The sequence below is a fragment of the Oratosquilla oratoria genome, chromosome 40, assembly GCF_046742065.1.
Source record: "Oratosquilla oratoria isolate Oo_2021 chromosome 40, ASM4674206v1, whole genome shotgun sequence".
Lineage (NCBI taxonomy): Eukaryota > Metazoa > Arthropoda > Malacostraca > Stomatopoda > Squillidae > Oratosquilla > Oratosquilla oratoria.
The window spans coordinates 2,521,276-2,544,146 of record NC_134816.1 but is presented as its reverse complement, the minus strand read 5'-3'; the positions used below and the strand labels follow the sequence as shown (position 1 = coordinate 2,544,146).

At 48.4% G+C, this 22,871-nt stretch overlaps 2 protein-coding genes across 2 annotated transcripts; one reads left to right on the top strand and one right to left on the bottom strand.

The window, feature by feature from the left end:
- The first annotated feature begins 8,494 nt into the window (after positions 1-8,494).
- LOC143020549 (uncharacterized) lies at positions 8,495-8,977 on the top strand. The gene is made up of 2 exons (XM_076176980.1): positions 8,495-8,645; positions 8,750-8,977. Exons 1-2 carry the CDS (start codon positions 8,506-8,508, stop codon positions 8,967-8,969), a joined length of 360 nt encoding a protein of 119 aa, XP_076033095.1. The 5' UTR covers positions 8,495-8,505; the 3' UTR covers positions 8,970-8,977.
- Positions 8,978-10,167: 1,190 nt separating this feature from the next.
- Positions 10,168-12,417, bottom strand: LOC143020772 (uncharacterized). The gene is made up of 5 exons (XM_076177508.1): positions 12,333-12,417; positions 11,834-11,980; positions 11,681-11,713; positions 10,372-11,054; positions 10,168-10,228 (listed from the first exon to the last, which is right to left on the bottom strand). The coding sequence occupies exons 2-5, from the start codon at positions 11,891-11,893 to the stop codon at positions 10,168-10,170; spliced, it is 837 nt and encodes a 278-aa protein (XP_076033623.1). The 5' UTR covers positions 11,894-11,980; positions 12,333-12,417.
- Between the last annotated feature and the right edge of the window lie 10,454 nt (positions 12,418-22,871).

The following is a 22,871-nucleotide window of genomic DNA, read 5'->3' as shown; positions in this document are numbered from 1 at the left end:
GCCTCTCGGCCGAGACTACCCACCCCGTATACCTTATACGCGAGATGCCAGAGTTGCGGATTTCGGGTAACGGCCACCGTCGCTCTACCCCCTAAGGTGTGAGCTTGTGTGCATGTACTAGCTGTAGAATTGCCACAGTTATCCAGGCGGGTGTCTAAGATGGATGGATGGATGGATGGATCCGGTAGCTAGGGGTGGGGGGCATCTAGCCTCTCGGGCGAGACTACCCACTTCCTCTACTATATACGCCAGATTGTAGAGTTGCGGATGTCGGGTCCCGGCCACCGTCGACCGCCAGTTGCCGAACACAACTTAACTCGTCAGCGATGTGCTCGACCACGGTCAGCTTCCGTGACAGGGCATGACAGCCGAAAAAAGTGGCCACCCCCTTGCCGGCCACCGTCCACCGCCGGTCGCCCAACATAATTTAGTCTGTCCGAGGGGTTGTCAGTCATATTAAGCGGCCAGGACGACCAGGTCTGTGGCTAGGCCAGGGTCCATGCGCTCAGCCCAAAGATATTCAGATTCGCTGGGGTGGTGGGCATCTTGCCTCTCGGCCGAGACTGCCCACCTCCTATACGATATATGCCTAGATGCCAGAGTTGCGGAAGTCGGGTCCCGGCCGACGTCGACCGCCAGTCGCCGAACATCACTTAACCCGTCCGCGAGGTGCTTGATCACGGTCACCGGCCGTGACGGGGCACGACAGCCGAAAGAAGTGACCACCCCATTCCCGGTCACCGTCCACTGCCGGTGGCCCAACATCACTTAGCACGTCTGTGGGGTAGTCAGTCACGGTCAGCGACCAAGACGGTCACCCTGTATACTACCTAGCTCGATCTGTGGCTAGGCCAGGGTCCGTGCGCTCAGTCCAAAAATATTCAGATTCGACAGGTGTGCCGGACAAAGGGCCATTTGGTTTTGATCTAATAAAAGCGCTCTACCCCCTGAGGTCGGAGCTTGTGTGCATCTATTAGTTGTAGAATTACCAGTTATCCAGGTGGGTGGATATGTTCCAATGAACCACAACTGATTTAATAAGCCATTCGAGGTTTCGCCTTACATCGGTCTGAACTTAGACACACATGGCTTAATCTTTGATACAAGCATATGACTACTGGCAGGATCAAGCAGGTAGCTTGGTGTTGACGCTAGATAAGTACCTAGCTATCTGTGTAGGTGAACCGTCGGGTAGATGGATGAATGGATGGATAGGATCTCTAGGGGTGGAGGCCATCCGGCCTCTCGGTCGTGACTACCCACCCCGTATACTATATACGCGAGATGCCAGAGTTGTAGATGTCGGGTCCCGGCCACCGTAGACCGCCAGTCGCCGAACATCACTTAGCCCCTCCGTGGGGTGCTCTTCCACAGTCAGCGGCCAGGACCGGGCACGTCAACCAAAAAAGTGGCCACCCCATTCCCTGCCACCATCCACCGCCAGTCGCTCAACCCCACATAGTCCGTCCACGGGGTGCTCCGTCATGGTCAGCGGCCGGGACGGGGCATGTCGGCCGAAAGAAGTGGACACCCCATTCCCGGCCAACGTCCACAGTCAGTCGCCCAACATCACATAGCCCGTCCGCGGGGTGGTCTGCCACGGTCAGCGGCCAGGACGGCCACCCCTTATACTACTCAGCCACAACTAATTTAATTAAAGCGCTCTTCTCGCATAGGTTGGAGCTTGTGTGCATGTATTAGCTCTACAATTACCAATTATCGAGGTGGGTGGATAAGATCCAATGAACCACAACTGATTTAATGAACCATTCGTGGTTTCGCCTTAGATCGGCCTGTACTTAGACATGTATGGCTTAACCTTTGAGACAAACATATGACTTCTAGCAGGATCAAACAGGTAGCTTGGCGTTGACGCTAGATAGCTAGCTAGCTATCTGTGTAGGTAGACCGTTTGGTGGATGGATGGATAGATCCGGTCGCTAGGTGTGGGGGGCATCCGGCCTCTCGGCCGAGAGTACCCACCCCGTATACCATATACGCGAGATGCCAGAGTTGCGGATTTCGGGTAACGGCCACCGTCGACCGCCAGTCGCCGAATTTCACTTAGCCCGTCCACGGGGTGCTCCGCCACGATCAGCGGACACCCATTCCCGGCCAGCGGGACAAAGGGCCGTTTGGTTTTGATCTAATAAAATCGCGCTACTTCCTGAGATCGGAACTTTTGTGCATGTATTAGCTCTACAAATACCAGTTTTGTAGGCGGGTAGATAAGATCCAATGAACCACAACAGATTTAATGAGCCATTCGAAGTTTCGCCTTATATCGGCCTGTAATTTGACATGCATGGCTTAACCTTTAAGACAAACATATGACTTCTTGAAGGATCAAACAGGTAGTTTGGCGTAGACGCTAGATAACTAGCTACCTATCTGTTTAGGTAGACCATTGGGTTGGTGGATGGATGGATGGATCCAGTCACTAGTGGTGGGGGGCATCCGGGATCTCGGCCGAGACTACCCTCCCCGTATACCATATACGCGAGATGCCAGTGTTGCGGATGTCGGGTCCCGTCCACCGTCGACTGCCAGTCGCCGAACATCACTTAGCCCTTCCACGGGGTGCTCCGCCACTGTAAGCGGACGGGACGGGGCATATCGGCCGAAAGAAGTGGCCACCCTCTTCCCGGCCACCGTTCACCACTGGTCGCCCAACATCACTTAGTCTGTCCGCGGGGTAGTTAGTCACGGTCAGCAGCCAGGACGGCCACCCGGCATAACACATAGCTTGGTCTCTTGCTAGGCCAGGGTCCGTGCGCTCAGCCCAAAGCTATTCAGATTCACCAGTTGTGCCGGACAAAGGGCCGTTTGGTTTTGATCTAATAAAAGCGCTCTACATCCTGAGATCGGAGATTGTGTGCATGTATTAGCTCTAGAAATACCAGTTATCTAGGTGGGTGGATAAGATCCAATGAACCACAACTGATTTAATAAGCCATTCGAGGTTTCGCTCTATATCGGCGTGTACTGAGACACGCAAGGCTTAATATTTCAGACAAGCATATGACTACTGGCAGGATCAACCAGGTAGCTTTTCGTTGACGCTAGATAGCTAGCACGCTATCTGTTTAGGTGGACGTCGGGTGGATGGATGGATAGATGGATGAATCCGGTCGCTGGGGGTGGGGAGCATCTGGCCTCTCGGTCGAGACTAACCACTCACTTTACTATATACGCGAGATACCAGAGTTGCGGATGTCGGGTCCCGGCCACCGTCGACCTTCAGACGAGGGTGGCCGTCAGCAAGGTGCTACACCACGGTCAGGGCCTGAACAGGGCAAGTCGCCCGAAAGAAGTGGCCACCCCATTCTCGGCCATCGTCTACCACCAGTCGCCCAACATCACTTAGCCCGTCCGGGGTGTGCTGCGTCACGGTCAGCCGCCGAGACGGGGCATGTCATCCGAAAGAAGTGGCCACCTCATTTTCGGCCACCGGCCACCGCCAGTCGCCCAACATCACTTAGCCCGTCCATGGTGTGGTCTTCCACGGTCAGCTGCCAGGACGGCCACCCTCTATACTATTTAATAAAAGCGCTCTTCCCACTGAGGTCGGAACTTGTGTGCATAAATTAGCTCTAGAATGACCAGTTATCCAGGTGGGTGGATAAGATCCAATTAACCACATCTGATTTTATGAGGCATTCGAGGTTTTGCCTTAGGTCGGCCTGTACTTAGACATGCAGGGATCAATGTTTGAGACAAGCATATCACTACTGACAGGATCAACAAGGTAGCTTGGCGTTGACGCTAGATAGCTAGCTAGCTATCATTATAGGTGGGCCGTCGGGTGGATGGGTGGGTGGATGGATCCAGTCACTGGGGGTGGGGGGCATCCGGCCTGAAAGAAGTAGCCACCCCATTCCCTGCCACCTTCCACCGCCAGTGCCCAAACATCATTTAGCCCATCCGCGGGGTGCTCCTCCACCGTCAGCGGCAGGGACGAGACACGTCGGCTGAAAGAAGTGGCCACCCCATTCCCGGCCACCGTCCACCGCCAGTCGCCCAACGTCACTTAGCCCGTCCGTGGGGTGCTCCGCCGCGGTCAGTGGCCGGGACGGGGCACGTCGACCGAAAAATGTGGCCACCCCATTCCCGGCCACCATCCACCGCCAGTCACCCAACATCACTTAGCCTTTCCGCGGGATGGTCTCCTACGGTCAGCGGCCAGGACGGCCACCATCTATAATACATAGCCATTACTGACTTGATAAAAGCGCTCTTCCCCTTGTGGTGGGAGCATGTGTGCATGTATTAACTCTAGAATTACCAGTTATCCAGGTGGGTGGATAAGACCCAATGAGCCACAACTAATTTAATGAGCCATTCGTGGTTTCGCCTTAGATCGGTCAGTGGCCGGGACGGGGCACGTCGTGGGTAGATAAGAACCAATGAACCACAACTGATTTAATGAGCCATTCGTGGTTTCCCCTTAGATCGGTCTGTACTTAGACATGTATGGCTTAACCTTTGAGAAAAAAATATGACTTCTGGCAGGATCAAACAGGTAGCTTGGCGTTGACGCTAGATAGCTAGGTATTCTGTGTAAATGGACCGTAGGATGAATGGATGGATGCATGGATCCGGTCGCTTGGTGTGGGGAGCCTCATGCCTCCCGGCCGAGACTACCCACCCCGTATACTATGTACGCGAGATGCCAGAGTTGCGGATGTCGGGTCCCGGCCACCGTCGACCACCAGTCGCCGAGCATCACTTAACCCGTCCACGGTCAGCGGACGTGACGGGGCATATCGGCCGAAAGAAGTGGCCATCCTATTCCCTGCCACCGTCCACCGCCAGTCGCCCAACATCACTTATCCCGTCCGTAAGCTGCTTAACCACTGTCAGCGGCCGGGACGGAGCACGTCAGCCAAAAGAAGTGGCCACCCCATTCCTGGCCACCGTCCACCGCTGGTCTCCCAACATCATTTAGCCCCTCCGCGGGGTGGTCTGCCAGGGTCAGCGGCCAGGATGACCACTCTGTATACTACTTAGCCTGTTCTGCAGCCGGGCCATGGTCAGTACACTCAGACTTAAGATACTCAGATTCACCAGGTGCGGCGGACAAAGGGCCGTTTGTTTTTTATTTCATATGATGGATGGATGGATGGATGCAGTCGCAGGGGTGGGGGGCATCTGGCCTCTCGGCCGAGACTACCCACCTCCTATACTAAATATGCTAGATACCAGAGTTGCGGAAGTCGGGTCCCGGCCAACGTCGACCGCCAGTCGCCGAACATCACTTAACCCGTCCGCGAGGTGCTTGACCCCGGTCACCGGCCGTGACGGGGCACGACAGCCGAAAGAAGCGACCACCCCATTCCCGGCCACCGTCCACCGCCGGTGGCCCAACATCACTTAGCATGTCCGCGGGGTAGTCAGTCACAATCAGCGGCCAGGACGGCCACCCTGTATACTACCTAGCTCGGTCTGTGGCTAGGTCAGGGTCCGTGTGCTCAGTCCAAAAATATTCAGATTCACCAGGTGTGCCGGACAAAGGGCCGTTTTGTTTTGTTCTAATAAAAGCGCTGTACCCCCTGAGGTCGAAGCTTGTATGCATGTATTAGTTGTAGATTTACCAGTTATCCATGTGGGTGGATATGATACAATGAACCACAACTGATTTGATAAGCCATTCGAGGTTTCGCCTCAGATCGGTCTGAACTTAGACACACATGGCTTAATCTGTGAGACAGGCTAATGACTACTGGCAGGATCAAACAGGTAGCTTGGCGTTGACGCTAGATAGGTAGCTAGCTATCTGTGTAGGAGGACCGTCGGGCAGATGGATGGATAGATGGATCGGATAGCTAGGGGTGGGGGCCATCCGGCCTCTCGGCCGAGACTACCAACCCCGTATGCGGATGTCAGAGTTGCGGATGTCGGGTCCCGGCCACTGTCGACCGCCAGTCGCCGAACATCACTTAGCCCGTCCGCGGGCCAGGACCGGGCACGTCAACCGAAAAAAGTGGCCACCCCATTCCCGGCCACCGTCACGGTAAGCGGCCGGGACGGGGCATGTCGGCCGAAAGTAGTGGCCATCCCATTCCCGGCCAACGTCCACAGCCAGTCGCCCAACATCACTTACCCCGTCCGCGGGGTGGTCTGCCACAGTCAGCGGCCAGGACGGCCACCCTTTATACTACTCAGTCACAACTGATTTAATTAAAGCGCTCTTCCCGCATAGGTCGGAGCTTGTGTGCATGTATTAGCTCTACAATTACCAATTATCCAGGTGGATGGATAAGATCCAATGAACCACAACTGATTTAATGAACCAATCGTGGTTTCTCCTTAGATCGGCCTGTAATTAGACATGCATGGCTTAACCTTTGAGACAAACATATGACTTCTAGCAGGATCAAACAGGTAGCTTGGCGTTGACGCTAGATAGCTAGCTAGCTATCTGTGAAGGTAGACCGTTTGGTGGATGGATGGATAGATCCGGTCGCTAGGTGTGGGGGGCATCCGGCCTCTCGGCCGAGATTACCCACCCCGTATACCATATACGTGAGATGTCAGAGTTGCGGATGTCGGGTAACGGCCACCGTCGACCGCCAGTCGCCGAACATCACTTAGCCCGTCCACGGGGTGCTCCGCCAAGGTCAGCGGACGGGACGGGGCATATCGGCCGAAAGAAGTGGCCACCCCATTCCCGGCCAGCGGGACAAAGGGCCGTTTGGTTTTGATCTAATAAAATCACGCTACTTCCTGAGATCGGAACTTTTGTGCATGTATTAGCTCTACAAATACCAGTTATCTAGGTGATTGGATTAGATCCAATGAACCACAACAGATTTAATGAGCCATTCGAAGTTTCGCCTTAGATCGGCCTGTACTTAGACATGCATGGCTTAACCTTTATGACAAACATATGACTTCTTGAAGGATCAAACAGGTAGCTTGGCTTAGACGCTAGATAGCTAGCTAACTATTTATATACGCTAGATGCCAGAGTTGAGGAAGTCGGGTCCCGGCCAACGTCGACCGCCAGTCGCCGAACATCACTTAACCCGTCCGCGAGGTGCTTGACCACCGTCAGCGGCAGTGACGGGGCACGACAGCCGAAAGAAGTGACCACCCCATTCCTGGCCACCGTCCACCGCTGGTGGCCCAACATCACTTAGCACGTCCACGGGGTAGTCAGTCACGGTCAGCGGCCAAGACGGTCATCCTGTATACTACCTAGCTCGGTCTGTGGCTAGGCCAGGGTCCGTGTGCTCAGTCCAAAAATATTCAGATCCACCAGGTGTGCTGGAGAAGGGGCCGTGCGCTCAGTCCAAGAATATGCAGATTCACCAGGTGTGCCAGACAAAGGGCCGTTTTGTTTTGTTCTAATAAAAGCGCTTTACCCCCTGAGGTCGGATCTTGTGTACATGTATTTGTTGTAGAATTACCAGTTATCCAGGTGGGTGGATATGTTCCAATGAACCACAACTGATTTCATAAGCCATTCGAGGTTTCGCCTTCGATCGGTATGTACTTAGACACGCATGGCTTAATCTTTGAGACAAGCATAGGACTACTGGCAGGATCAACCAGGTAGTTTTGCATTGACGCTAGATAGGTAGCTAGCTATCTGTGTAGGTGAACCGTCGGGTAGATGGATGGATGGATGGATCGAATCGCTAGGGGTGTGGGCCATCCGGCCTCTCGGCCGAGACTACCCACCCCGTATACTAAATACACGAGATGCCAGAGTTGCGGATGTCGGGTCCCGGCCACCGTCGACCGCCAGTCGCCGAACATTACTTAGCCCGTGCGCGGGGTGCTCCGTCACGGTCAGCGGACGGGACCAGGGACGTCAACCGAAAGTAGTGGCCACCCCATTCCCTGCCACCATCCACCGCCAGTCGCCCAACATCACTTAGCCCGTCAGCAGGATGGTCTGTCATGGTCAGCGGGCAGGACGGCCAACCTTTATGCTACTCAGCCACAACTGATTTGATTAAAGCGCTCTTCCCGCAGAGGTCGGAGCTTGTGTGCATGTATTAGCTCTACAATTACCAAATATCTAGGTCGGTGGATATGATCCAATGAACCACAACAGAATTAATGAACCATTCGTGGTTTTGCCTTAGATCGGCCTGTACCTAGACATGCATGGCTTAATTTTTGAGACAAACATATGACATCTGGCAGGATCAAACAGGTAGCTTGGCGTTGACGCTAGATATCTAGCTAGCTATGGATGGATCGGATCGCTAGGGGGGGGGGGGCCATCTGGCCTCTCGGCCGAGACTTCCAACCCCGTATACTATAGGCATTTTTACCAGCGCATCAGAATATCAAACACTGTTTGATGTTCTGGCTGGTTTTTGGTAAACACGACTTACTGTGCTGCCAAACGACCCTCGCTGGCACCGTCTCGGAAAAATTGTGGTACGGATCATAACATAGACAGCAGCCGTGGTGGGACCATCAAGCCAGACTACGAGAATTGAGCCAAGGGACGAGACAATGGGCAGCAGCACCGACTCTGATACTTATATGGAAGATGACGAAAACCAGTCTCTTCTATCAGGACCTATGATGCCTCTATTGGCAGTTGCAAGCGTGGCAGAGATGCAGCCAGAGGCAGATATGGGTGCTGTAGCAGTAGCAGCAGTAGCTTGTGACTTCATGGAAAGGTAATTATTGTCGACCAATACTAATTGTAAAATTCAGCATAACCTCATTCTGCTACTAAGGTCAATTGTACAGTATACTAATTTGGTTCGCATTTGTATTGTAGGGAACACCATCCAAAACAGGAGGGTCTGGCAGACATCCTGGACAACATGAGCGAGATGGACTTCTTCCGGAACCTTCGCCTCACAAGGACATCTTTTGACCTCATCTTGGACTTCATACATGAAGCATACGGTCTGAACCCTTCAGGATCCAGCCTTTATTTGGGTCCAAGAAAAGCTTTGTACGTTACACTCTGGTATTTAGGAACGCAGAGTACCTAGAGGGAAATATCAGAGATGTTTGGTGTGTCACAACGTACAGTGTTTGATTGTGTCCAGAGACTGATTGATGTCATTTGCAATGCAGGAAAGGATGTCTTTTTGTGGCCAACTCCTCCTAAAATTTCTGAAATTGCACATGAATTCCAAGAAATGGGAGGAATTCCCGGTGTGGTAGGGGCTCTGGATGGATGCCACATTAACATCAAAGCTCCATCACCCACGCAGGCCGATTATGTTGATAGAACACAAAAACACAGTGTCATTTTACTTGCAGTTTGCTTGCCTAATAAAAGTTTTTCCTACATTCAAGTGGGCTTCCCGGGATCTGCACATGACAGCCGAGTGCTAAAGTCAACTTCACTTTATAAGAAAATCCAAAACGGTGACCTAAATTATTTCCCATCACCACAATATCATATTGTAGGAGACTCTGCCTTTGGAGTCCAAAAGCATGTAATGGTACCATTTAAGAACTCTGGAAACTTATCGCAAGCACAAATTCTCTTCAATACTAAACTCTCCAAAGCAAGAGTTACCATTGAAAATGCTTTTGGTTTCTTAAAAGGTAGGTTTCGACGATTGAAGCATGTAGATGCTGATATTCTTTGGATACCTAAAATAATAAAAGCATGCTGTGTTCTTCACAACATATCAATAACTCAGCCTGATGAAATTAACATCCTCGAGAGGGAAGGGCTGGTGGATAACGCTGTTGAGTATTTCAGTTCTTCATTGTTGTCTGCCCTGCCACGAGACCAGGCTGGTGTGCTAAAAAGTCAGGCAATAGTGGCAATGCTACAGTGAGTGACAGGAAAAAGTAAAAGCAACCTGGAATATGACTGTTTAGGGTTTCAATAATTAGCCAAAATATATTGTTTTTTACATTTCTTTATATGTTACAAAAATATACAAAATTCACATATATGTACATGGTTTTTATTGATTGTGCCTCCCAAAATTTTGTAAAAGTGTTTTGACTCTGAAATCCTCTTCAAGTGTGACGTGGCACATATAATTGGATGTACTTTTGCTTGTGTTCATATGGTAGGTTGGAGGGAATGCAGAGGGCAATGGAGGCAGGAAGGGTGTCAGAACCGGTAACTGAAGTCTTTCTGACAAGTCAGAGACCACAAGGGTGACTTCAGTTACCGGTTCTGACACCCTTCCTGCCTCCATTGCCCTCTGCATTCTCTCCAACCTACCATTCTACCATTTCAATGCAAGCACCAGTACATCCAATTATATGTGCCACATCACACCTGAAGAGGAGTTCAGAGAGTCAAAACATTGTGTTATAGTCATTTGTCACCATGTAGTTATTTGGTATTATATTTTATTACAAAATCACTCATTGTTTTGTCTGCGCTCTAATTCAATTCTTTTTAATCTTAGGATATTCAACCTCTCCCTCTTTATCTCCATGTCCATTTCGTGGCGTTCTCTATCACGTACCGCAATGCAAGACAAAAGTTCTTTTAGTTCTGCCATACTGTTTTGTTGTTTATCACTAGATGTTTTCAGTGTATTTTTCATATCTTTCACGCACAATAACAGTTCCTTTCTGTCTGCAGAGGGTCTTAAGCTTCTGGTTCTTGTTCTTGTTCTTCTTGGGGGTGGGGGTGGGACATTCCCTCGGGCTGCAGGTGGCTCCTCACGTGTGGCTGGAACAGGCTGTGGGGCTTGTGAGGCATGAGCAGGCTGAGGATCTGGTGGTGATGCTTGAGGAGGAGTTGGGGCACGTTGCGAGGCTTCACCATGCTGAGGGTCTAGTAGTGAGGCTTGAGTGGCTCCTGGAGTGGCTGGAATGTTTAACACTGGTGAGGCTTGTGTGGCTGGGTCTTCTTCCACAGGGTTGTCAACCTCCATTTCTGCCACACTCCTAGTACCCACTTCTGTGCCCTCCAACACACACAGATCTGGCCGGGACAGGGGACGATTCTTCAGAATTGAAGACAGGAGATTGTAAAATCGTGGCTCAGTCTTCTTTCCCCTCCCACTTGCCTTCTTGTAGTCCTCATAATGATGGAATATTGATTTGAGGTTGCGCCACTTGCCCTCAACTTGTCTCAGTTCCACGCCTGGGATCTAATTTGGGGGAAAAGTCAAAGTGGAATTAATATTTTTCAATATTAATTGATACATGCATCTTTTCATCATATGGATTCCTAAACACACATTTGACAGAGAGAGGACATTAATTGGGAAGCACATAAAGTAATGGTCTGGTTAACCATTTTTAAACCAAAAATATGTGAAGAAATTTTTTAGGTTCATAGCATACAAAACACAGACATAGAGCAGGGGCACTACAGTCTTGGAATGCAGATCACACTGTAAATTACAGTGTGATGCTTCATGACGATGGTACCTTAACCTTGAGGAGGAAAATGGAATGAAGTAATGATGAAGCACTAAAATTATAATACAGAATCCAGTTACCATACCCATGCTGTCACTTAAAAAGCTATTAATATTCATACGTGCATGTACAAAATCATGTACGAATCAAGCAGTTGGCAACCAGCTTCCCAATATCAAAGGCAGGTAACACTGAGAGGCTACCCATTATAACATAAGGACCTGACACATAGCATATGCCACATACAGAAAAGCATCATTGGTGGTAGGCAACATCCAGACAGGAACATATTACGTGCACTGCTTACATAATAGACATGCATACAGCATAACAGTTTTCATTTAACTAATACCTCAATGTGATGCAGTTGGATGCCTGCTAGTCCCTGAAGGAAAAAAATATATTAAATGTGATACTCCAGCTGTAATGAATTGTGGTTACTAACAGATTATTATGGCGAATATCAATAAGAAAATGAACTCACATGGCCTACATAATAACTTACCAATTCCTGCAACACTGGTGATGTCCTTCCACACAACGGCCTTTGTAGTTTTCTTGTCATTTAGGCGCGTGTAGTTTGCCTTGACAAGTTGCAGGAGTGCTTCTGTAGCCTCATAATTCCACAGTTCTTTCACCTTCCCTCCCTTCCCTGAAAAAATTAGGCACTCATTATAGTAAGGAAGTCATATCATTTCAAGTGCAAAATTATACAGGATATAAGAAACAGTGAAGAAAAAATACATGTGTGACCTACATGTATATTTAGAAGCACAACACAATACTAAAGACTGACATAGTCATGCCACAAGGGCCTAAACATACAAAAATTAGAGGCTACCCTATGGTCAAGCTTTACTGTTTGGAAGAAACAATCTGTGGGACTGTTTACATAGAGTTTCATCCAAAGAATTACAGTACTGATGTATGCCCTGGCATACATGATTATTTTGTATTGTAATATTTCAGTATAAGTGTCCAACCAATACCACTAATTTACTTACTCTGTTTTCGGACACCCTCCTCTGTGAGTGATTCACGTGGTTCTGGGTTGTCCACTTCTTCTTCATCCTCTGAAGGGGAACAAAGTACTTATGTAGGAACAAGAAAAAAAAAGGTACAGAAAATTCTCCAATATTCTGGTGAGTATAGTAACATGGCAGAGACAGGAATTGATTTGGAAAGATGAATACTGGTTATGAATGTGATATTGATGTTATGTATAAAAAAAAATTCAAAATAATACCAACAATATAAACTGCATGTGCTTTGAAACATGTATGTACTTTGGGCATTGTCAAGGATAAAATTACTAAGTATATAATAACATAAAATCGTTTATCATAATGTATTTATGATGGTATGTACAATGTACAGCCTTACACTAAAATTAAGGTCCTTGAACAGGCTGAAACTATTTACTGTAATAATATAAGAGGAGATAATTCTAGGCAAGGCTCTATTTAAAACATTGAATTACCGTATTCACATACCACGAGGGTTCAATGTTGTGGATGTGATTTTTCTGTAAGTACGTACCACAGTCAACAGCAGGTACTGGTAGTGCCACATCAAGTGTACATAAGTCGCTGCTGCCCTCTATACTACCAGAAGCTCCAACCACTTCTGCAAATACAGTATTGGTGCTCATTTCAGAAAGAAAATACTGTACATGTATATTCAAGATGGACACCAAGGAATGTTTAGATTGTTCATACCTTATTTCACCATCCATACACGAAAACAATAATAATTATAATAATAATATTAATGAAACTTACCGTAAGATGGTCCTGCCTGAGCCTTGAGGCAGCACGTTTTCATTATTTTTTACCCATTACAGGTGCTGTAGGCAGTGTCCAGTAATACAAAAGATGCAATGGAAACCGTTACACTATAACAAAATACTTTTCATTCATTACTTACAGTTCTCGCTCCATGTTGGTGGAAATTTTGGGGATAAATGGTTGGAATGAAATCTTAGCAGTTACAGCAGTAGAGCGTCCATGATGTACGCAATGTTCGTGTTATCTCAGCAGCATTTCAAAACAAATATCATTTCTCCGATATATTTGCTTTAATACGGATGTCAATGGCATACAGCAATAAGGTAATCCTTTAATTCTTATTTTTCAGCAAGTATTATACGGAAATATAGCATAAACTACACCAAGTTCACATAACTGGAAGACGAAGTCACAACCACATGAACTGACACGGACGTCCCTCACTAGACATATGTCTGAACAGTGTTGACGTATCACAAGACAACACAACCATTTATTTCAAGTCTTATGGGCAATTCTTTTGAATTCTAAGGCCAGGAACAAGTTACTACTTTGATCTTCTTTTCATATAAAACAATTATCATAATCCTTAGGGCCTCAGAATTGTAATTATTGAATGTGATAGGAATGGCAATACCTTCCAGCCAATCAGAGTGCGTAGTTGCTATTCCGAGCATATTCGCTGCCGTAATATCAAACGCCTGTCCCAGTCGTTTGATAAAACCAAGCAAGAATATCAAACAGTTTTGATAGCGTTTGATATTCTGATGCGCTGGTAAAAACGCCTTATATACGTGAGATGCCAGAGTTGCGGATGTCGGGTCCCGGCCACCGTCGACCGACAGTCGCCGATTATCACTTAGCCCGTCCGCGGGGTGCTCCGCCACGGTCAGCGGCCAGGACCGGGCACGTCAACCGAAAAAAGTGGCCACCCCATTCCAGGCCACCGTCCACCGCCACTCGCCCAACCCCACTTAGCCCGTCCGCGGGGTGCTCCGTCACGGTTAGCGGCCGGGACGGGGCATGTCGGCCGAAAGAAGTGGCCACCCTTTTCCCGGCCAACGTCCACCGCCAGTCGCCCAACATCACTTACCCCGTCCGCGGGGTGGTCTGCCACGGTCAACGGCTAGGACGGCCACCCTTTATACTACTCAGCCACAACTGATTTAATTAAAGCGCTCTTCCCGCAGAGGTCGGAGCTTGTGTGCATGTATTAGCTCTATAATTACCAATTATCCAGGTGGGTGGATAAAATCCAATGAACCACAACTGATTTAATGAGCCATTCGTTGTTTCGCCTTAGATCGGCCTGTACTTAGACATGCATGGCTTAACCTTTGAGACAAACATATGACTTCTAGCAGGATCAAACAGGTAGCTTGGCGTTGACGCTAGATAGCTAGCTAGCTATCTGTGTAGGTAGACCGTTTGGTGGATGGATGGATAGATCCGGTCGCTAGGTGTGGGGGGCATCCGGCCTCTCGGCCGAGACTACCCACCCCGTATACCATATACGCGAGATGCCAGAGTTGCGGATGTCGGGTCGCGGCCACCGTCGACCACCAGTCGCCCAACATCTCTTAGAGCGTCCGCGGGGTGCTCCGCCGTGGTCAACGTCCGGGACGGTGCACGTCGGTCGAAAGAAGTGGCCACCCCAATCCAGGCCACCGTCCACCGACAGTCGACCAAACTCACTTAGCCCGTCCGCAGGGTGCTCCGCCACGGTCAGTGACCTGGACGGGGCACGTCGGCCGAAAGAAGTGGCCACCCCATTCCCGGTCAACGTCGACCGCCTGTCGCCCAACATTACTTAGCCCATCCGCGGGGTGGTCTGCCACGGTCACCGGCCAGGACGGCCACCCTTTTTATTACTTAGCCACAACTGATTTCATAAAAGCGCTCTTGCCACAGATGTCCAAGCTTCTGTGCATGTATTAGCTCTATAATTACCAGTTTTCCAGGTGGGTGGATAATATCCAATGAACCACAACTGATTTAATGAGCCATTCAACGTTTCGCCTTAGATCGGCCTGTACTTAGACATGCATGGCTTAACCTTTGAGACAAACATATGACTCCTGGCAGGATCAAACAGGTAGCCTGGCGTTGACGCTAGATAGCTAGCTAGCTATCTGTGTAGGTAGACCGTAGGGTGGATGGATGGATGGATGGATGGATCCAGTCGCTAGGGGTGGGGGCATCCGGCCTCTCGGCCGAGACTACCCACCCCGTATACTATATACGCGAGACGCCAGAGTTGCGGATGTCGGGTCCCGGCCACCATCGACCGCCAGTCGCCGAACATCACTCAGCCCGTCCGCGGGGTGCTCCGCCACGGTCAGCGGTCGGGACGGGTTGTGTCGGCTGAAAGAATTGGCCACCCAATTCCCTGCCACCTTCCACCGCCAGTCGCCCAACATCACTTAGCCCGTCAGCGAGGTGCTCCACCACAATTAGCGGCCGGGACGGTGCACGTCGGCCGAAAGAAGTGGCCACCCCATTCCTACCCACCGTCCACCACCTGTCTCCCAACATCACTTCGCCCGTCCGCGGGGTGGTCTGGCACGGTCAGCGGCTAGGACGGCCACATTGTATACTACTTAGCTTGGTCTCCGGCCGGGTCGGGTCCGTGTGCTCAGCCCAAAGATATTCAGATTGACTTGGTGCGGTGGACAAAGGGCCGTTTGGTTTTGATCTAATAAAAGCGCTCTACATCCCGAGATCGGAGCTTGTGTGCATGTATTAGCTCTAGAAATACCAGTTATCTATGTGGGTGGGTAAGATCCAATGAACCACAACTGATTTAATGAGGCATTCGAGGTTTCGCCTTATATCGGCGTGTAATTAGACATGCATGGCTTAACCCGTGGATGCGCGATTTTTTTTTTGTCAGGCAAATATGCACCGTATGGTCAATTTGACCCCAACCTCTTTTTTAAAGTATTTTAGCATATTAAAGGCAAATAAAATATTTCTAGTGTTAATATATATATTTAATACCCGGTATATAAAGAGAAACATCACTTCTTGATACCATAAAGGCAAAACAAATAATATATGATGAACCAATGTACAAATATACGAGCTTCAAAGTAAACTCAATAGATAGTGAAAGAAAATATTTCCTCTAATATCACATCAAAATAAAGTTAGAACTAGTGAACAGGAATCAACATATATATTTAACATCCGGAACATAAAGAGAAACATCACAAGCTTCTTGATACCATAAAAGCAAAACAAATAATATGTTATGGACCAATGTACAAATATATGCGCTTGAAGGTAAATAAACTCTATAGATAGTAAAAGAAAATATATCCTCAAATATCACATCAAAATAAAGTTGGAACTAGTGAACAGGAATGAACATATGTATTCAACATCCGGAATATAAAGAAAAACATCACAAGCACCTTGATACCATAAAAGCAAAACAAATAATATGTTATGAACCAATGTACAAATATATGTGCTTGAAGATAGTGAAAGAAAATATTTCCTCTAATATCACATTAAAATAAAGTTAGAACTAGTGAACCGGAAAAAAAGCTAATAGTTTATGACACCTCATTAGCACACATGTTACAGGAAATGACCATATGATTTGGACATATGAACTGCTTATACTGTCCACATTTTGTACTCGTCTTCTTATCATCAGCTCTTGGGCATAATTCAAATCTCGAACGCTTTCTATTCTGGCTAGATGTTGCTTTCTGATTCTGTGAGAAGCATGAAGACGTGGCCGAAGATATCTTTTCTCTATAACTTCGACTCAATGCAATACCAAGGTCGGCCAAAACAACCTTCTCCTGTGGCTTTGATTTTTATGATAATTAGGAAATACACCACAGTACAAAACATAAGCGTTGTAACAAGTTAAATCAATAATATTACACCAAACAGGGACATGCCACCTTTTGCTCGTATATTTCACACTATATGTACCGACTCTCTCATCTACACAATCAACACCTCCCTTGGTTGCATTGTAGTAGAGGATAGTTTCTGGTTTTCTCTTGTTGGATTCATCCAATTTGTTTGATGTATGCTGACTAGGGCTGGGCAGGATCCGAGTTCTTAAGTATTCGCGGATCCGAGTACTTGGCCAGGCGGATCCGCGGGATTCGGATCCGGATCCGAGTACTTCCAGAGTATTTGAACGTGTCTTTACACGTCAAACAGATGACTAAATCATCCTCAGTTTGCTCCATGTAGGCCCATATTGGAGCAGTTCTGCTTCGCTTGGCTGCCATGGTGCAAGAAAGTAACTTCTTAGAATTCTAAGTAAATTTGCGGACAATATAACTCCCGTTTCATACTGCAGCTGCTACTGGATTCTGGATTCCAAGAAAAGACCACCTCGCTTGCGCGGGATCGGGTTTTGTGAGAGGGGAAGAACGTCTGTTAGAAAATGAAAAGATAGTAGTGTATAAAAGAGGACTATTGCCACCGGGCGAATTGCGAGCGATTAGGGGCTTATTTGTTGTCGTGGCTTAGGAGAACTGGACCAGGAGCTTGGAGGGCAGCGCTTGACGCCGGAGGTTAGGATTACCAACGGGGTTAGGATCACCAACGAAAGTTTAGAAAATGGTAGGAGGCGTAGTAGTAGAGAAAGGTGGAAAAATGGAAAAATCTTTAGTGGGAGGTAAACTGAAATGAGAAGATGTAGTAGAAGAGAAAGTTAGAAAGGAAGCGAATTTTAGTCGAAGAAAAAGTAAGTGTAGATGTTTGTGCGTGTGTTGTGGCTCTGTTCGTGAGAGGTGTATGTGTGTATCTTACGAGAAGTGAGTTGATTTCACTTTCCGCGTGTAGAGGGCGGTCCTGATAAGCCACAGGGGGGGCGAGCGTACCCTGATTATCCCCAGGTTTTGGGTTTGAAGTCCTTTTAGAGTTGATCAAGGGGCGGTGCGAGGGGGGGCAGACGGGCGGTGTACACCCGCCTGCCGACGTCAACGAAGAGATCAGTGACCAGAACGGGCAGCGGCAAGGAGATAACTCCCCGCCGCCACCGCTGGCGAGCGCGAACCTGATGAGCCACAGGTGGGGCGAGCGTTGCCTGTTTATCCCCAGGCTGGTTTGGATTTCAGAAGAGTCGATTCAGTGGCGGTGCGAGGGAGGGGCAGACGGGCGGGTGTTGTATGGTCTCTTTCCTTCCAATCACAACTCTGAAAACAGAGAATTACGCGATTGGGAATTGTGTGTAAATGTCAGAAGTGTAAACTCGCTCACCAGCGTCAGCGAGAGGCCAGCGTTTGGTTGCGGGCCGGTCGGACAGAAAGGTGTCCCAAGTCTCTCCGTCAACCAGCCTGCGGTCAGATTGGGCGTACTGAGAGAGACGGTTTGGGCCTCTGCTTTGCTAGCGAGAAAGTGTGCATGTGCCTCTTTTCTTCCAAGCACTACTCTGAAAACAGAGATTTACGTGACTTGGGAAATGTGTGTGTGTATTTGTCTTGGTGTAAACCCGCCTGCCGACGTCAACGTAGAGGTCGGCCATGCCAGACCGGCGGCTACTGAAGTCACGTGGAGTGCGCGGCACTATTTATACCCTCTGCTGTGACGTCACAGCGCATCAGCCAATCAGTCTCCGAAGAATTTGAGATGCCGATGGCAATACTGAAATTGTATGCCATGTATCGCTAGCCGAAAATAATAGTTTATTTTGTATTGTAATTTCATTTGCAACATATGACTTTGTAACTAATTAATGATAATATCAAGTATGGTATAAATGTAATGCTTCGTATAGATAGTGGTCATAACGAATTTTGGCTCCACAGGGAAAATAGATCCTTGAGTAATCGTTTGTACTCGTCTCAGCGGATCCGAGTACCAACATCCTGCCTTGTCGGATCCGGTGGATTCGGGTCCAGTACTCGGATCCCGCCCAACCCTAATGCTGACTTGATAGGAGTACAACATTCTTGTTCTTTTTTGCTTTGTAAGAAACTATCTGTATTCCATCTTCTGAATATCCAAAAACCCTTTCGTGCATTTTTTTTGTTTTACTTCACGTAATTCTTTAGGAACTTCTCTTCTGTTGTTGCGAATAGTTCCAACTAACGACATTTGTTTCTGTGCAAGTTCGCGTGCCAACTTCAGGCTGGTAAAAAAGTTGTCACACGTCACATTTCTCCCAGAACTATACAAGTGACGGGTAAGAGAGAGTACCACATGCATTCCTAATTCTTCAGTTCTCGACTCATCTTTGCCAGTGTACATTTGTATATTTGATACATAGTAGCTTTTTGCATCTGCGAGTAACCAAAATATCAATCCATACTTTGCAGGCTTTGAAGGCATGTATTGTATGAACCTACAACGTCCCCTGTACGGATAGAGCTGCTCGTCAACAGTAACAGATTCAGTATGTACGTAGCAACGCTGTGAGTTCTGAACGAATCCATCAAACAATAAACGAACAGCGGCGAGTTTGTCTCTTGCTAACCTGCTATTACGAGTTGTAGGATCGTCAAATCGCAATGCTCGTCGTATGTCCTCGAATCTTGTCACTGACATTGTCTTTGAAAATATTGGAGGGCCAAATTCGGGGCTCCATATTTGCCTTACAGCTTGGTTCTTACTGCGATAGACGCCACGAAGAATACAGAGACCAACATAAGCACGGAGCTCATTTTCTGTGATGAGTTCCCAATCTTGACAAATCCGCTGCCCTTGTTTATTAGTGAACAAGGGCAAGGATTGGTCCCCATCATATCTCTGTCAAAAAGTAAATCAAATGCAGTACATGGGTCTTCTGTTATTCGATTTGTTGCGTATGCTGTAACACCGGATTGTGAAGTCAATATGTTCAAACTCTTCATTCTACCTTGTGAGGAAGGCTCATTGAAGAACCAACGATCGCCAGAAGGAGACTGTAGGTATCTAGTGTCGACAGCAACACTTGATGCTGTTACATCTTCAGAAATATCCTCGTCAGCATCAGAACAATCACTAGAGCCATCGCCAACTTGAGGTATAAACTCTTCGTCACTTATGTCATCTGTATCTTCATTTACTGTACATCGCTTTGGAGAAGTATTTTTGAAATACGTTCATTACTCAGTGATTTCCTACGAGCCATTGCAGAGAGTGTTGTTCCTGTAACCAGCACCCGTGCTCAACTGATGGTGTAATTTCTATGACAGCGAGGGCAGAACGTTGTGTGAAAACTTGTTTGAACTTGTTCATATTTGTTGCTTGTTTGACACTATCTGACAGTTCTTTCTAAATGAAGAATTTTCTCAGCTATAAATGAAAAGTTTTCACTTTTAAATAATACTATATACGCGAGATGCCACAGTTGCGGATGTCGGGTAACGGCCACCGTCGACCGCCAGTCGCCGAACATCACTTAGCCCGTCCACGGGGTGCTCCTCCACGGTCAGCGGCCAGGACCGGGTACGTCAACCGAAAAAAGTGGCCACCCCATTCCAGGCCACAATCCGCCAGTCGCCCAACCCCACTTAGCCCGTCCGCGGGGTGCTCCGTCACGGTCAGCGGCCAGGACGGGGCATGTCGGCCGAAAGAAGTGCCCACCCCATTCCCGGCCAACGTAAACCGCCAGTCGCCCAACCTCACTTACCCCGTCCGCGGGAGATGGTCTGCCACGGTCAGCGGCCAGGACGGCCACCCCTTATACTACTCAGCCACAACTGATTTAATTAAAGCGCTCTTCCCGCAGAGGTCGGAGCTTGTGTGCATGTATTAGCTTTTGAATGACCAGTTATCCAGATGGGTGGATAGGATCCAATGAACCACAACTGACTTAATGAACCATTCGTTGTTTCGCCTTAGATCGGCCTGTACTTAGACATGCATGGCTTAACCTTTGAGAAAAACATATGACTTTTAGCAGGATCAAACAGGTAGCTTGGCGTTGACGCTAGATAGCTAGATAGCTATCAGTGTAGGTAGACCGTTTGGTGGAAGGATGGATAGATCCGGTCGCTAGGTGTGGGGGGCATCTGGCCTCTCGGCCGAGACTACCCATCCCGTACACCATATACGCGAGATGCCAGAGTTGCGGATGTCGGGTAACGGCCACCATCGACCGCCAGTCGCCCAACATCACTTAGAGCGTCCACGGGGTGCTCCGCCACGGTCAACGTCCGGGATGGTGCACGTCGGCCGAAAGAAGTGGCCACCCCAATCCAGGCCAAAGTCCTATATAGCTAACTAGCTATGGATGGATCGGATCGCTAAGGGTGGGGGCCATCCAGCCTCTCGGCCGAGACTACCCACCCCGTATACTATATACGCGAGATGCCAGAGTTGCGGATGTCGGGTCCCGGCCACCGTAGACCGCCAGTCGCCCAACATCACTTAGCCCGTCCCCGGGGTGCTCCGCCACGGTCAGCGGCCAGGACCGGGTACGTCAACCGAAAAAAGTGGCCACCCCATTCCAGGCCACCGTCCACCGCCAGTCGCCCAACCCCACTTAGCCCGTCCGCGGGGTGCTCCGTCACGGTCAGCGACCGGGACGGGGCATGTCGGCCGAAAGAAGGTGCCACCCCATTCCCGGCCAACGTCCACCGCCAGTCGCCCAACATCACTTACCACGCCCGCGGGGTAGTCTTCCACGGTCAGGGGCCAGGACGGCCACCCTTTATACTACTCAGCCACAACTGATTTAATTAAAGCGCTCTTCCCGCAGAGGTCGGAGCTTGTGTGCATGTATTAGCTCTAGAATGACCAGTTATCCAAGTGGGTGGATAAGATCCAATGAACCACAACTGATTTAATTAACCATTCGTGGTTTCGCCTTAGATCGGCCTGTACTTAGACAGGCATGGCTTAACGTTGAAGAACTCAAGCAGAGAATCACTGCCGCACTGGAGAATGTTACCAAAGACATGCTGCAGCGTGTTTGGCACGAGTTTGAGTACCGACTTGACGTGTGCAGAGTCACAGGCGGCGCTCATATTGAACATTTGTGAAATCGGTCATAGAATCTACAAATCTTTGTTTTTTTCTTTGAAATGTCAACTAATAAAACTTATGATGTTCAACATAAAGTTTGTGCAGTTTCATTGAGATGCACTGAGTAGTTTCCTAGATATTGGCATTTAAAATGACGTCAAATTTTTTGGAACACCCTGTATATATATATATATATATATATATATATATATATATAAAAAACCCAATTCCACCCGTAGAAGTGGGTAAAGACCCGAACAAGTCCCTTTCACGCTTCGCTATTGTAAATACGTGAAAAATTCGCTAGTGGACAGCGACATCAATCAGGTAATTTATATGACCGTCGCATGCAGGACTCGAACCTACTACTCATGTGCCGTTAACCCTCTCGACTACTGAGACTTAAAAGTCTCGAATTCGGAACCATACTGATTCCCGAGATTTGGAAAGATCCTCTGCGGTCCCATTTCCTTTTTCACCCAAGATCTAAGTCCACCCGTAGGGGCGGGGGATAAAGACCGAAACAAGTCCCTTTCACGCTTCGCCATTGTAACTACGAGAGAAATTCGCAAGTGAACAGTTACAATGGGACTTGGGTCTACGGGTGGACTTGGGTCTACGGGTGGACTTAGGTCTTGGGTGAAAAAAGAAATGGGATCGCAGAGAGTGATCTTACCTAATCTCGCGAATCAGTATGGTTCCGAGTTCCGAGACTTTTAAGCCTCAGTAGTCGAGAGGGTTGAAGCATTGCACAGTTGTCTTAACGGCCCTTGTGGGGTAGATTCGAATCTTGTACGCGACGGCCATATAAATTATCTGATTGATGTCGCT

Bases quoted from the DNA above. Each gene is read 5' to 3' on its own strand.
- LOC143020549 (XM_076176980.1), top strand. From the start codon at position 8,506: ATGGAAGATGACGAAAACCAGTCTCTTCTATCAGGACCTATGATGCCT. The intron at 8,646-8,749 runs GTAATTATTGTC...TTTGTATTGTAG, and splicing joins GCTTGTGACTTCATGGAAAG to GGAACACCATCCAAAACAGG.
- LOC143020772 (XM_076177508.1), bottom strand. From the start codon at position 11,893: ATGACAAGAAAACTACAAAGGCCGTTGTGTGGAAGGACATCACCAGTG. The intron at 11,714-11,833 runs GTAAGTTATTAT...TTTTTCCTTCAG, and splicing joins CACCAGTGTTGCAGGAATTG to GGACTAGCAGGCATCCAACT. The intron at 10,229-10,371 runs GTTGAATATCCT...ACTCCTCTTCAG, and splicing joins ATGGAGATAAAGAGGGAGAG to GTGTGATGTGGCACATATAA.